Raw genomic sequence first — 13,518 nt, 5'->3', positions numbered from 1 at the left:
ACACATTCCCTCAAGGAACATAGTCTGATGGGAGAGACAGAAACTGAGTTACACTAGAAGTGGAGGTTCACTGCTCTTTGCTGTGTGTCAGTCATTGTTCTGAGTGCTGTACATGTGATCATTTGAAAAATTCTTATAATTTCACTTTTCTTAATTGGTTGCAATAATTTCTTTATTGATTTGTAATCAAGTCAGTGCTATGTCATTTGCTGTTTCATTTACTCCCTGCCTCAACATCTCTTGTAGTTGTCATATGAATCACCTCTATATACATTGTGGTAAGCCCCTGATATAAATGTTACACTTCTGCTTTGAACCCAGATTAAGCCTCCTCTCATCTGATCTTAGAAACTACATATGCTAACCTAGGCCTCTAAAAATGTTGAAATGCACCCATGAGAAGCAGATGTTGTTATATCCTTACTTTATTGCAGAGTTGAGTCATCAAGAGTATCATGTGGCTAGAGACACCTGCTAACATATGACTAGAAAGTATGGTAGATGTAAATATTATGTTTTTCTGATTCTTTAACTTGTATTTCTAATCACTCCTCTCATACTACATCCAAATCCTTGTTTAAATACCAGAGGTCACAAAGAATGCTTAACTAAGGGTTTAGGAATGTTTCATTGAGAAAGTGATTTGTTAGCTACTTACTAACTGTTGAGTTGAAACTTGGTAGGGACAAAAAAAAAGTAATGGAGCACAATGAACCAAGAGGAACATTATAAATAGAAGAAGCACATATGGGCCATGGGTATAGAAGATCCAGTGTGAGTCTGCTCAGGAACCACTCTTACCTTCTGGGAACTGGCAAAATAGGCTGCATTCTGATCTGCACTGAGTAAATGCATATTCTAAGAGGCCATGAAGCTTAGAAGCTTCTAATTCCAGACATGTGAATTAGCATGTATTTCTAGCTGCACATTGTCTTGTTTACAACATAGTTGTAAGCACTGACACACTGCCAGAGTTGCTTGCATTTTTGTTTATATAAAATACAGTTTTAAGATTATCTTTAGCAGGGCGGTGGTGGCACACGCCTTTAATCCCAGCACTCAGGAGGCAGAGGCCGGTGGATCTCTGTGCATTCAAGACCAGCCTGGTCTACAGATCGAGTTCCAGGGCAGTCAAGGCTACACAGAGAAACCCTGACTCAAGAGAAAAAAAAAAAGACTATCTCTATTTCATTAAAGTGATCCCTTGCTTTCCTCTCCTGACCCCTCTTCTAGTTCTGGAATTTTTCTAAAATTATAAAATATTATTTTTGTTTTCTTTCTGACTTGCATATTGTTTCTAGTTTATTGTCTTTATATTAATCTGGTCTATCAGTCTTTATCCAGTTGCTTTTCATTTCTTCATTTCTGATGCTCCTTCCTCTTTGAAGTGGAAGGCCTTCCAGATTGGATGTCTGTCATCTTGAGAAGTCTGTAGTGGACTAGTGAGAGGGGTCTTGCAAGGTTTTAGGGGAGGTACACTTAGGACAATTTGAGAACGACTCACTCCTTGGCTTGATTTTTCCTTGTATATTAGGCTGCAGAACAAGCGAAAGCAAGCCCAGCTCTGGTAGCCAAAGACCCTGGCACTGTGGCTAACAAAAAGGAAGAGGAAGATTTAGCAAAAGGTGAGTTTGTAAGTCCTGGAAGGGGAGGGGAGAAGATAGGTCTCTGACGGAATAACGCTTTTAGTGATTTACAGATGAAGGAAATGGTTTCAGATGAAGCAGAGCTGCTTTACTTTTTAAATGAAGTTTGTCTTTTTATTACCCAAAATAACTTAAATTGTTATTTTTATTCTTTCAGTGATGGGTGAATGTATATAACTTCTAATGATTTGTTATTATATGAAGATATACATTAGTCTCCTGTTACACTATTGAGAAATAATACTGTCAGTATATTATTGGCTGTTATTAATATTTGAGGACTTTAAAATCTGTTTTGCAGCTATTGAGTTGTCTCTCAAGGAGCAAAGACAACAGTCAACTGCCCTTTCCACTTTATATCCAAGCACGTCTAATCTCTTAACTAACCACCAACATGAAGGTAGAAAAGTTCGTGCTATATATGACTTTGAAGCTGCTGAGGATAATGAACTGACTTTTAAAGCTGGAGAAGTTATTACAGTTCTTGATGACAGGTAATGGTTAATTACACATTGAACACTTGTGAAAATGTATTCTATAAAACCCCTGTTTTAATATTATTTAATTAAATGTAATCAATTACCAAGCATAATCAAAATATTGACTAGATATGTTAGATGATGGTTAACTTGCTTGCCTTATACTATATAGATTCATTTTATAGTGTAATTTTCTCCTCCTTTACATACTTAAATAATTTTTATTTGTTTTGGAAACTTGTTTTTTTTTTCTGTTTTATTTTTTGTTCCATCTAGTAATTTAAATTGCTAAATCTTGTAAAAGGTTAAAAGATTTAGAAAATAATGGTAGATTTGAAGGAAGTACATGATCTATTGATAGTATCCATACAGAACCATAGGTCTATGTAAAACGTAGTAGTTTTATGCTTATAGTGTGTGTCATGGGGAAGAGCTGCACGGCATGAGGTTTTTAGTTTTTATTGTTAAGTCTTTTGTGTTGCCAAACAGGCCTTTAAATAGCAGAAATGGATTTCCCTTAGTTCTGTCCAATTTGGCACATAGTTTGGGCCCTTTCTGGTTCCGACACAGCTGTGTAGTCACTGTGGTATCACATGTGGCAGGAGGAGCAAAAAAAAGAATCAGGAAATCTCTTTTCTAAGGTCACAGATCCCATTCAAGAAGGCTCTGCTATCATGAATTAATCACCTTCCAGAGGGCCCCCCTTCCCCCGCCTCTGACTTCAGCATGTGAATTTTAGGAAGACAAATGTTCATTATATTTTAATATTTTCATGAAGAAGCCAAAATGATGTAAATTTCAAGCAGACTAGCTAGAATTGCATCGTTCATTCTTTGGAAAAAGCGTTTATTAAACACTTGCTGGCTTTCAATATAGTGGGCGCTGGAGACAGTTCTGTTTCAAGTTTTGTACTACAGGTGGTGCCATCTTCTGTATGTGTCACGTTGGGAGGAGAAAACAGTCCTTGTTAGTGTATGCATGAAAGAGGAGTGGTGTGGGAATGGAGATGTGGTCCCTGAGTCTACTTCCACATCTTATTAGAAAGAGCTCTTATGTTGAAACCCAAGGGACTACCTGACACTGATGGTTTTAAGCCTCGGGCCTCTTTTTGGGGGAGAGTCCATAGCTCTCTATTGACTTCTCAGAAGATTTACTGACCTTCTGAGGAAAATAACTGAGGCTTCAAAGACTTCTTAGGGGCTCATTTCCTCTTTATCTCAGAACCTCCCACTAACTGATGGTGCCACTGTAGCTCTTCACTCCTGTTTGTGAAGATAGGCTTCAATCTCCTTTATTGCATTGTTGTAGCAGTCCAGTCTGGTAAGAATGCAAGTTGAATACTGTGGACTACTGGTAAAATCTTACAGGAATACTTCTTTCTTTTGGTAAAGCATTCTTTTTTTTTTGTTTGTTTGTTTGTTTGTTTGTCTTAGTGATCCCAACTGGTGGAAAGGTGAAACCCATCAAGGAATAGGGCTTTTTCCTTCTAATTTTGTGACTGCAGATCTCACTGCTGAACCAGAAATGAGTAAGTACTTTTTGATCTGTTGATGGATGATCGATAATCCATAGTCTTCTTGATGAAAGTTGAGTAAACTCAACTTTATAGGCAAATGACTTAAACGTTTTTGCCCCTATGTGTTTTAAACAATGAAATTCCAAGCTGCACATGGTGGTGACGCATGCTTATAATCCGAACTCTCCTCCAGTCCCAGTCTGTGGAAGAGTGACCACTACCCAGGGAAGTGAAGGCTACCCTGAGCTACATATCAATAAAATCTAAATCCTTATCAGAAACAGTTTACGAATTACAGCCCTGTGTCTGCCAGACTTTGTTTTATGTATCTATATCAAAGACTACATAATGGATAAAAAAAAAGCCTTTTTTTTGAAAGGCTTTTTTTGAAAGTGAAAAACAGCCTTTAACAGCAAGTCAAAAATTCTAAATCTTTAATAATAAAATGGTTCTCTCTCATAGCTACTGACTTACCTTTTTTATTTTTGTAGAGTCAGATCTTGATACTCATTCTTTTAATACAGTTGTTGGAGCTAAACTACTCATAAACAACTGAGAAATGTATGAACTTGGGGACTGGAGAGATGGCTCAGTGGTTAAGAGCATATGCTGTTCTTCCAGAGGACCCAAGTTCATTTCCCGGCACCCATGTTGAGTGGCTTACAACTATCTTTAACTTGAGCTCCAGGAGATCCAATGCCTTTGCCCTTCTTGGGTACCTGCACTTAACATGCACATACTCTAACACACAGACAGGCATATATACATAGTTTAAAATATATATATTAAAAAGCCTATATAACCCTATTTGAATGGCCTTGCATAATATGTCATCTTTTTTAAAAATCTGGTCAGCTGGAGGTGTTTGCTGTGTTTTGGGCTTTTTTTTTAATGTCAGTTTTTAGTAAATTTAGAACTTCTTTGGACTTTTGTTCAAAATGAGAGCCTAGATTTCACTCATGTCTGTTACATAGCTATTTCATCTTTATCTCTCATCCAGCAGTGCACCTGTACTGTGAGTTTTCTGGTTCTTGTATGTTTCACTCTGGACAGCTTAAGAGAAACAGGAGGATAGGAACCTATGTAATATAGTAATAGTCCTCAGATTTAGAAAATATGCTAGCAAGATCCCTGTATCATCATTCTTTTATAGGAAATAGAAGCCAAATTCACTTGATCTGTCACGTAGATACACATGCCTCATTTATGTTACTTTATTATGGAGACAAAGCTAGTTATTGTGAAAATATGCCATTATATATGTAAATAGCATATTTTGTGTATCATATACATTTGGTGTCAGTTTCTATGAGGAAAGGGGCCGCAAACTTGCGCGTTATCAGTTCTGTGAAGTCTGCCATGTGTTTTCTTTTGGGTAACAGCCAATGAATGCAGAGCTGTCCCAGCTCTCTTCTTGATAATAGTGTAATATAGCAAGCAGAATGTCTGTAACAGACGTCTCTTTCCCCATGGGAAAATGAATCAGCCAATTATTTTTTGTGTATGTGTTTTTTGTGTGTGTGTGTGTGGGGAGCGGTATGTAGCATATTGCTTTATGGTGACTTGAATGGACTGAATATGATCATTACATTTCCAATTAGACAATACCCGAGCCCATAACACACAAGAACTTCTTTTCAAAGTCAGGTAACAAGTCAGATTCCAATAGGAAGGCTAAAAGATAAGACCAATTGACACGCAAGTTCAGCCTTTCCAATTGTTAATTTTCTGCAAGAGATTTTAATCTTTCTAAACCACTTTTTAAAAATAAGCATACCATACAGGATTGTTTTGGAAATTCATCAGGGCTAATTAATACTCCATCAAGCATGTTGAGTCATGTAATGAATATTATTTCTGTCCATAGTTCTTCCTACTCTTACATCTCCCTTTTCATTTTCATTCCTAACATTTTCATTTTTAATTACCTCATTGATGCAAGAACCAAAAATCCAGAAAAAAAAATACTCATTCTCTAGAACTCTCTGTACTTTTTGGTGTTATTTGGAGGTGAAGATTGCTTTGGTGAGCAAGAGAAATCTTTTTAAGGCCAGTTGTTTGCCGAATCTTACCACATTTCCCCTCTGAGTACAACAAGATTAGAAAATCAGGCTCATGTTCTGGCCAGTGTAGAATCCTGTGAGGCCACTTCCGTGGTTCTTCACTGGCCATGATGTTCTCTTTGGGAAGAAAGCCCAGTGCCATGCCAGAGGACATGCATGATTTTCCAGTTCATTATGTTGTAGTGTTTCTATCAGAGAATAATTTTCTTTTGAATTGTCTGGTAATTTAAAAAGAATTGTTTTAAGTTACAGAATTCATTTATGCTAGTATTAAGCTTTATTTTTGTAACAGTTTATTGAATTCTGAAGTAGGTCATTTTTATTTCAGAAGGATAACTTATTTTTAAGTGAGATCACTTATAGGAAACAAAGATCTTTTTTTTTTTTTTTTTTTTTTTGGTTTTTTCGAGACAGGGTTTCTCTGTGTAGCTTTGCGCCTTTCCTTTAGCTCCCTTGGTAGCCCAGGCTGGCCTCGAACTCACAAAGATCCGCCTGCCTCTGCCTCCCAAGTGCTGGGATTAAAGGCGTGCGCCACCACGCCCGGCTAGGAAACAAAGATCTTTACAAGAGAAAATTAGAAAATGTAAACAGTTTTATAAATAATGTTCTGTCATTTTCTAAATATCTTCAGTTCAGTTATTCCTTTTATTGAGTCTCTAAAGTCCATAATCTCTATTAGGATTAAACTTTAAGATTTTTTTTTTTTTTTTTTTTTTTTGGAGACAGGGTTTCTCTGTGTAGTCTTGGTACCTGTCCTGGATCTCGCTCTGTGGACCAGGCTGGCAGGCTGACTACTACTCACAGTGATCTGCCTGGCTCTGCCTCCTGAGTGCTGGGATTAAAGGCGTGCGTCATCACTGCCTGGCTAGATCTGTTTTAAGGAAAATACAATTTTTATGTTTTTTTTTTTCCCAGTTAAAACAGAGAAGAAGACAGTACAATTCAGTGATGATGTTCAGATAGAGACAATAGAACCAGAACCAGAACCAGCCTTTATTGATGAGGTGAGTGGTTTCCTTGTTAACAGTGATAAGCACTTTGTATAGAAGCTGGATTACTTGTTTTCTTGTTCTGAAATGTTAACAATATAGGCAAAGCATATATTATTGTTACAACTTCTTTGGTCCCATTTTTACCTTACTCAGATCTTGTTATTTATCCTGCTAAAGGTTAAGGATGTAGCTCAGTAGCATGTGTGTGAGACTCTGAATTGATCTCCAGTGCTTTAGAGAGGGGGTAATTTAAGGATGAATGTAAATTTCTGTATAGTATTTTATAGTTTGGATTTATATTGATGTATTTAATTATTAGGCACTTAGGCAGTTTCCAATTTTAATTGTTATCACAAACAACAGTATTATAGTGAGGGTTTTTTGTTTTGTTTTCCTTTTAACATTTAATTTGTTTTTCTTAGCTTAGATATCCAGGAATGGAACTTCCAAACCAAAGGATCTGTGTGTTTTTCATGTTAATAGGTACTGTGAAATTGTTGAACAGAAGGGAAATTTTTAGTTTTGTTGATGCTCTGTGAGAATACCTGTTTTTACAGATACTCAACAGGCATTAAAATTGCTTGTACATTGCAGAGTATAGGACAATTACTGTGTGTTGAAAGAATAAAACAAATTTGCTGGTTTTCAAATGAAGCTGTTATTAAATTACTACTACATAAATCAGTTCAGTGAAATGAATTGTGCTTCTTCCTTGAACACATTTGAGTTTTTGGGAAAACCTAATTTTAAATCGCCCACATGTCATTGTTAATCTGAAACAGTGATTATTTTCAATGGTTATGTCTGAAAATAGACTTAGTTGCAACTGGAACAGTATTTTTGGGAGTCGTGTTAACTTGATGGGTTGTGTGTTTGTTTTACAGTGCTGGGGATTAGCCTAGGGCTTTGTACTTGCAAGGCCAGCCCTACCACTGGGCTAGTCTCCCACCCAAACTTGGCATCTTTGGAATTAAATTAATACGTCATAGTTCCCTAGGCTGCATAGAAATCTCTGCTATTTCTACACATGAAAAAAATGTTAAAATTAGTTATGTATTTATCTTAAATCATCTTTGCAGCTGTATATTTTTTTAATTTTTTTTATGTGTATGGATGTATTTTGCTTGTATGTAAATCTGAGCACCAAGTGCATATTTGGTGCCCGTGAAGGCCAGAAAAGGGCTTCTGTCTCCTTAGAACTGGAGTTACAGACAGTTGTCAGCTGCTATGTGGGTGCTGGAAATTGAACCCTGGTCCTCTGGAAAAGCAGCCAGTCTCTGCCCCTGAGCCATCTTTCTAGCCCCTACACTTACATTTTTATATTCAAACCTATTAATAATAGTGTTGTTTTGAATAGTAATACCAATATTGTGTTGAATTAACTTAGTGACTGATTTTAAATGATGGAATTAGCAAGCCATACGGGATGCTATCTCCAGCAGGCCAAATTTGAAATATAACTGTATTCTTTCATAGTTGTATCACATACATACACATGTATTTTCTGGCTGCCTTTGTGCTGAAATTACTGAAGAGATTATGTAGTCTCCATTCTTACTATCTGGTCCCTGGTATAGATCAGTGTAGAACACTCTTCAGAACTTCATTTTCTTGTATTTTAGAAGTTGATGTATTTGAGACCACTTCCTGCCATCATTTTCCATTTTCTTTCTCTTCTGTTATAATTTCTTTCTCCACTGTAAAGATATAAGCCTCATCCTGTGCCCATACTAAGCCTTACTGTGGTACATTAATTTCTAGCAGCAATTCCAAATCCTGGTGGTGGTAATGACTAGCCAGCACAGTTCAGATGGTGTCATACATACGTTTGGCAGCAATAAAAACAAACAAACAAACAAACAAAAAAATGATAAGCACAGTGAATTGCCAGCTGCTAGATTATTAACTACAGCTTTTAAATTTTATTTTACTTCATATGTGTGGGTATTTTGCCTGGATTTATGTCTGTGCACCATTTGCGTGCCTGGTGCCTACAGAGGCCAGAAGGGGGCATTGGGTTTCCCTGGAACTGGAGTAACAGATGGTTGCAAGCTGCCATGTGGGTGCTGGGAATTGAATGTGGGTCCTCAGAAGGATCTGCCAGTGTTCTCAACTGTTGAATCATTTCTTCAGCCCCTAAAAATAATTTTCAGTAATGAGCTACTTAAGACGCCTGTTATAACACTCAGAAGCGATGGGAATAATTCAGTGGTGCTGCTCTAATAGCTTGAAATATATAAACAAGATTTCCCATTCGTTTCACTTGTAGCAACATAAAATATGAATATGAATGACCTTAAGTCCTGGCTCATTTGATTCTTTTAAATCAACTTTGTTACTTCAACCCATTACATACTAGTAGGAATCATTAATGCATATAGATGAATTTAAAAGAGTATTGCCAATTTATATACATGCTTTTATTTCAAAAAAGTTTGACATAGTCTTCTGGAAGACTTTAAAGTGCATTTAGATAAAATTTTATAGGAGATAATGAGCAGAAATACAATGAGTTTAAGGAGAAAAATGATCAATTTGGAATTACTGATTTAAAAACAATTGTTTGTTTTTGTGGTCCTGGGCATGGAACCCAGAGCCTTGTACATGACAGGCAAGTGATCTTCTAGTGAGTCACATCTCCAGCCTGGTCTAAATGGTGGTGGTGATACTTTCTCTTTGAGAGAGTATGGATGAGTGCTAAGTACTAAGGAATCCAACTGGGTCAGGGAACATTCTGCTTGGCTAGATTGTGTTACAAAAGGAAATGTCTGAATACTCAGCTGTGGCTCATATAGAAACCGTGTTGTATTAACAGGAGACGAACATTTCTGTTGCCTTTTTAAATGTCTTAAAATGAACATGAATCTTTCACCTGAAAGAATATCCACTTTAAAATACAGCAGTCATTTGATTTGAAAGGAGCTTTCCTCTGCTACTAATGTAACAATTAATTCATCTCTCGAACAGTCTGTGTTTGAGTAATAATTTTATTCAGAATTTGTAGTCTTTACATTATTAGTTGTGTTTATCTGTGTGTAATAGCATCACTATATAGGAAATTTAGTGAAAAAGGTTTGTAATAACTTTCATAGAATTTGGTAAATGAAAAAATACATTTTGTATAATGCATGGGTATATTTATGCAACTGCCTTTTTTAGATCCTTCAGTCCTAAGTATTATAGGATTCTGAAATAGACCCAAGTAAGTGGTTGAGATATTATCCATCTTTTCCCACACACACACAAAAAGGAATAAACTACAAGTTTCTTTCTTCTTTTATGACAAACCGAAATGTTGATGGAAAGAGAACAGATTAAATCCTTAGAGCTCCACTTAGAAGAACAGCTGTGAAAGGCCTGAGCTCTGCCTGTGAAACAGCTGTCATACTCACTGCCAGCGAGAAGTAATGACTGAGTTGTTAGTCATAGCAGGCCGTCTTGAGAGGGATGCTCCAACTGTTTTGTGGCTAAGTTACAGCTGCTCCAAAACAAAGTGAAAATCTTGAACATGGTGTAAGAGAATGGGGAAATTATACCCTGTAAGTCTAAATGGATGGTCCTGTTCTAATTTGAACATTTTGAAAAACAACCTACGAATAGCATGCAGGGGCTTGATTTTGCATGGTGCTAAAGGGAACACATAAGATGCTAAAAATATAAAAGGAAATAAACCTTCCTAACTATGAACTGTAAAATCTATCTGAAGCCAGGTAGTAGTGGTGTACGCTTTCAATCCCAGCACTCAAGAAGGCAGAGGCAGGTGGATCTCTTGTGAGTTTGAGGTCAGCCTGGTCTACAAAGTGAGTTCCAGGACAGCCAGAGCTGTTACACAGAGAAACCCTGTCTCAAAAAACCAAACAAACAAAAAAAAAAAAAACTGTCTATGATTGAGTTGTCATGTCAAAAAGAACATAATGTTTCATAGAGATTGCTTGCTTTTGACAATAACTATTTCTGTAGGATAAAATGGACCAGTTGTTACAGATGTTGCAAAGTACAGATCCCAGTGATAATCAGCCAGACTTGCCAGAGCTACTTCATCTCGAAGGTAACTTTTTTTTCTGTCTACCTTACAAGCAAAGAGTCACCAGAGATCTTACTATACTGCTCTAGGATGGCTTTTGAGAACAATCTTAGAAAGGACATTACACCTTCTTGCTGTACCTCTCTCACCTTTCCTGTGCTGTTTAAATCTGGAGTAGAGGTTGAAATCACAAACCTTACTTACTATTCAAATTATTTTATTCAGCATCTTAAAGTCTTGTAAAAGGAAAAAAACATTTGGAAGTCAGTATTTTAAACTGTCACCATTATACTTTAAGAAAATGAATTTTAGGTTCTATTGACTAGAGATAACTAATATTTTAATCACTTCACATTAATTAAACTTCATTTTTTTATAAATATTTTCCAGAAGTTTACTTTCTTTTCTTATGTTTTCTTTATTTCTTAAAAAATTGTCATCTTAGCGATGTGCCACCAGATGGGACCTCTCATTGATGAAAAGCTGGAAGATATTGATAGGTAAAGAACTTGTACTGTATTTAAATTGTTTATCTTTCTCTCTGAAACCGTTTCAGTAAGCTGCCATTTTTACAAGGTTCTCCAGCCTGCAGAGGTGGCTCAAATGGTAAAGTGCCTGCCACCTAACCACAAGGTTTGGATCCTTGAAGTCCACATGAAGAGCAGGGCATGGTGGTGCAGGCCTGTAAACCCAGCCAGGGCAGTGAGGGTGAGGAGAAGAAGAAAGAGCTATGGTGCAGGTGGGCAGATCCCTGAGAATCTCTACCCAACCAGCCCAGGTGCATCGATGAGCTTCAGGTGCAGTAAGAGCCTGTCTCAAAAGTAAAGGTGGAGAGCCATAGAGAAGAGACGCCCAATGTGTCTCAGGCCTCTGTGTGTGCCTACAGCTGTCCCAACCACACCACACAGACAGTGCTTCAAAGAGCCATTCTTTATTCACCATTCTCACCTTCATGAGGATTTGGACTCGTTTGCCCGTTCTTGAAAAGCAAGGCCACTGTGGGCTTTCACTGTCTTTTTATATAATTTTTATATAATTGTGCTTACTAAAGTGGCATTACCAGAGCTCACAGGCTGGCATCTGTTGATGAATGAGGAAATCTAGACAGTTCCAGGTACAGTCAAGTAGTCCACCATGAGATCTAACCTGAAAACATGTTTCTTGTTGCCTCAGAGCCAAGGGAGAAGGTGTTTTTGCCCTGTCTGTTAGTATTTAGAGTTACTATTTAGAGCATTGTACCATTTAGCAATCAAATTATTGTGTAATATTTCAGAAAACATTCAGAACTCTCAGAACTAAATGTGAAGGTGATGGAAGCTCTTTCACTGTATACGAAGTTAATGAATGAAGATCCAATGTATTCTATGTATGCAAAATTACAGAATCAGCAGTATTATATGCAGTCATCTGGTGTTTCTGGTTCCCAGGTATGTTTTGTAAAGCTCAGGAGTGTTATGTAAATTCTTGAATGTACTTGAGATGGTTTGGAATGTCTGTTTTTGTAAAATATATGCATATGTGTGTGTGTGTGTGTGTGTGTGTGTGTGTGTGTGTGTGTGTGTGTGTGTCTTTGTCTCTGTGAGTATATACCACATGTGTGTACTGTGTCTCTGTGTCTGTGTGTCTGTGTGTCTTTGTCTCTGTGAGTATATACCACATGTGTGTACTGGGCCCCTTGTTTGCCAGAAGAGGGTGTTGTATCCCCTCAAGCTGGATTTAAAGTTGGTTGTGAGCTGTCTGATGTGAGTGCTGGGAACTTGGCTTCCCTAGGAGCAGGAAGTACTTTTAGCTGCTGAGTCATCTCTCCACACTGCAAAGTGTAATTTCTTCAGTGTAATGTTTACAATGAAAAAAATTAATAGAATTTTTAAAATTCACAAATATATAATATACTGAATATGCCAGTATATCCACGCATATGTATATATGTGTTTTTAAATCTTCACTTTGTACATGGATAAGTAGCAAAATTACCCACTAAGTAGTTTCCTCCCACCCATTTTTCTTTAAATAAAGGTATTTTGATCCTACCCTAGACCTGTAGAACCAAAGTCTTTAAAATTTAGGTTCATACTGTAAGATTTCAGGCTTAGTGCTTAAATAGCACTGGCTGCTCTTTGAAAAGACCCAGGTTCAATTCCCAGCACCCAGTACCCACCTGGCAGCTTAGAACTCTCTGTAACTCCAACTCAAGGAGATTCAACACCCTCATACTGACATACATCCAGACAAAACACAAATGCACATAAAAGAAGAACAAGTAAATCATTAAAAAATAAACCTTCAGTTTTTCTGTCATATATTTCCTTCCTTCCTTCCTTCCTTCCTTCCTTCCTTCCTTCCTTCCTTCCTTCCCTTCCTTCCCTTCCTTCCCTTCCTTCCCTTCCTTCCCTTCCTTCCCTTCCTTCCCTTCCTTCCCTTCCTTCCCTTCCTTCCCTTCCTTCCCTTCCTTCCCTTCCTTCCCTTCCTTCCCTTCCTTCCCTTCCTTCCCTTCCTTCCCTTCCTCCCTTCCTCCCTTCCTTCCTCCCTCCCTCCCTCCCTCCCTCCCTCCCTCCCTCCCTCCCTCCCTCTCTCTCTCTCTCTTTCTTTCTTTCTTTCTTTTTCTTTTTTTTTTGTTTTTTTGAGACAGGGTTTCCCTGTGTAGCTTTGCGCCTTTCCTGGAAATCACTCTGTAGACCAGGCTGGCCTCGAACTCACAGAGATCCACCTGGCTCTGCCTCCTGAGTGCTGGGATTAAAGGCGTGTGCCACCACTGCCCGGCTTGTCATATATTTTCAAATATTCTGAGTGTCTACAGC

The 13,518-nt window shown here is 37.6% G+C and overlaps 1 protein-coding gene across 1 annotated transcript in view; it reads left to right on the top strand.

Annotated features, from left to right (window-relative positions):
- The window catches only part of Stam (signal transducing adaptor molecule), a 64,782-nt gene that overhangs the window by 39,329 nt on the left and 11,935 nt on the right, over positions 1–13,518 (top strand). Inside the window, exons 6-12 of the mRNA XM_006989945.4 lie at positions 1,535–1,625; positions 1,948–2,140; positions 3,559–3,653; positions 6,620–6,708; positions 10,657–10,744; positions 11,166–11,220; positions 11,994–12,147. Of these exons, the coding sequence (XP_006990007.2) occupies positions 1,535–1,625; positions 1,948–2,140; positions 3,559–3,653; positions 6,620–6,708; positions 10,657–10,744; positions 11,166–11,220; positions 11,994–12,147 (765 nt within the window). The remainder of the gene's footprint in view (positions 1–1,534; positions 1,626–1,947; positions 2,141–3,558; positions 3,654–6,619; positions 6,709–10,656; positions 10,745–11,165; positions 11,221–11,993; positions 12,148–13,518) is intronic.

The sequence above is a fragment of the Peromyscus maniculatus genome, chromosome 5 (genome assembly GCF_049852395.1).
Source record: "Peromyscus maniculatus bairdii isolate BWxNUB_F1_BW_parent chromosome 5, HU_Pman_BW_mat_3.1, whole genome shotgun sequence".
Taxonomy (NCBI): Eukaryota; Metazoa; Chordata; class Mammalia; order Rodentia; family Cricetidae; genus Peromyscus; species Peromyscus maniculatus.
The sequence above is the reverse complement of the archived record's forward strand: the minus strand, read 5'-3'. Positions and strand labels throughout refer to the sequence as shown.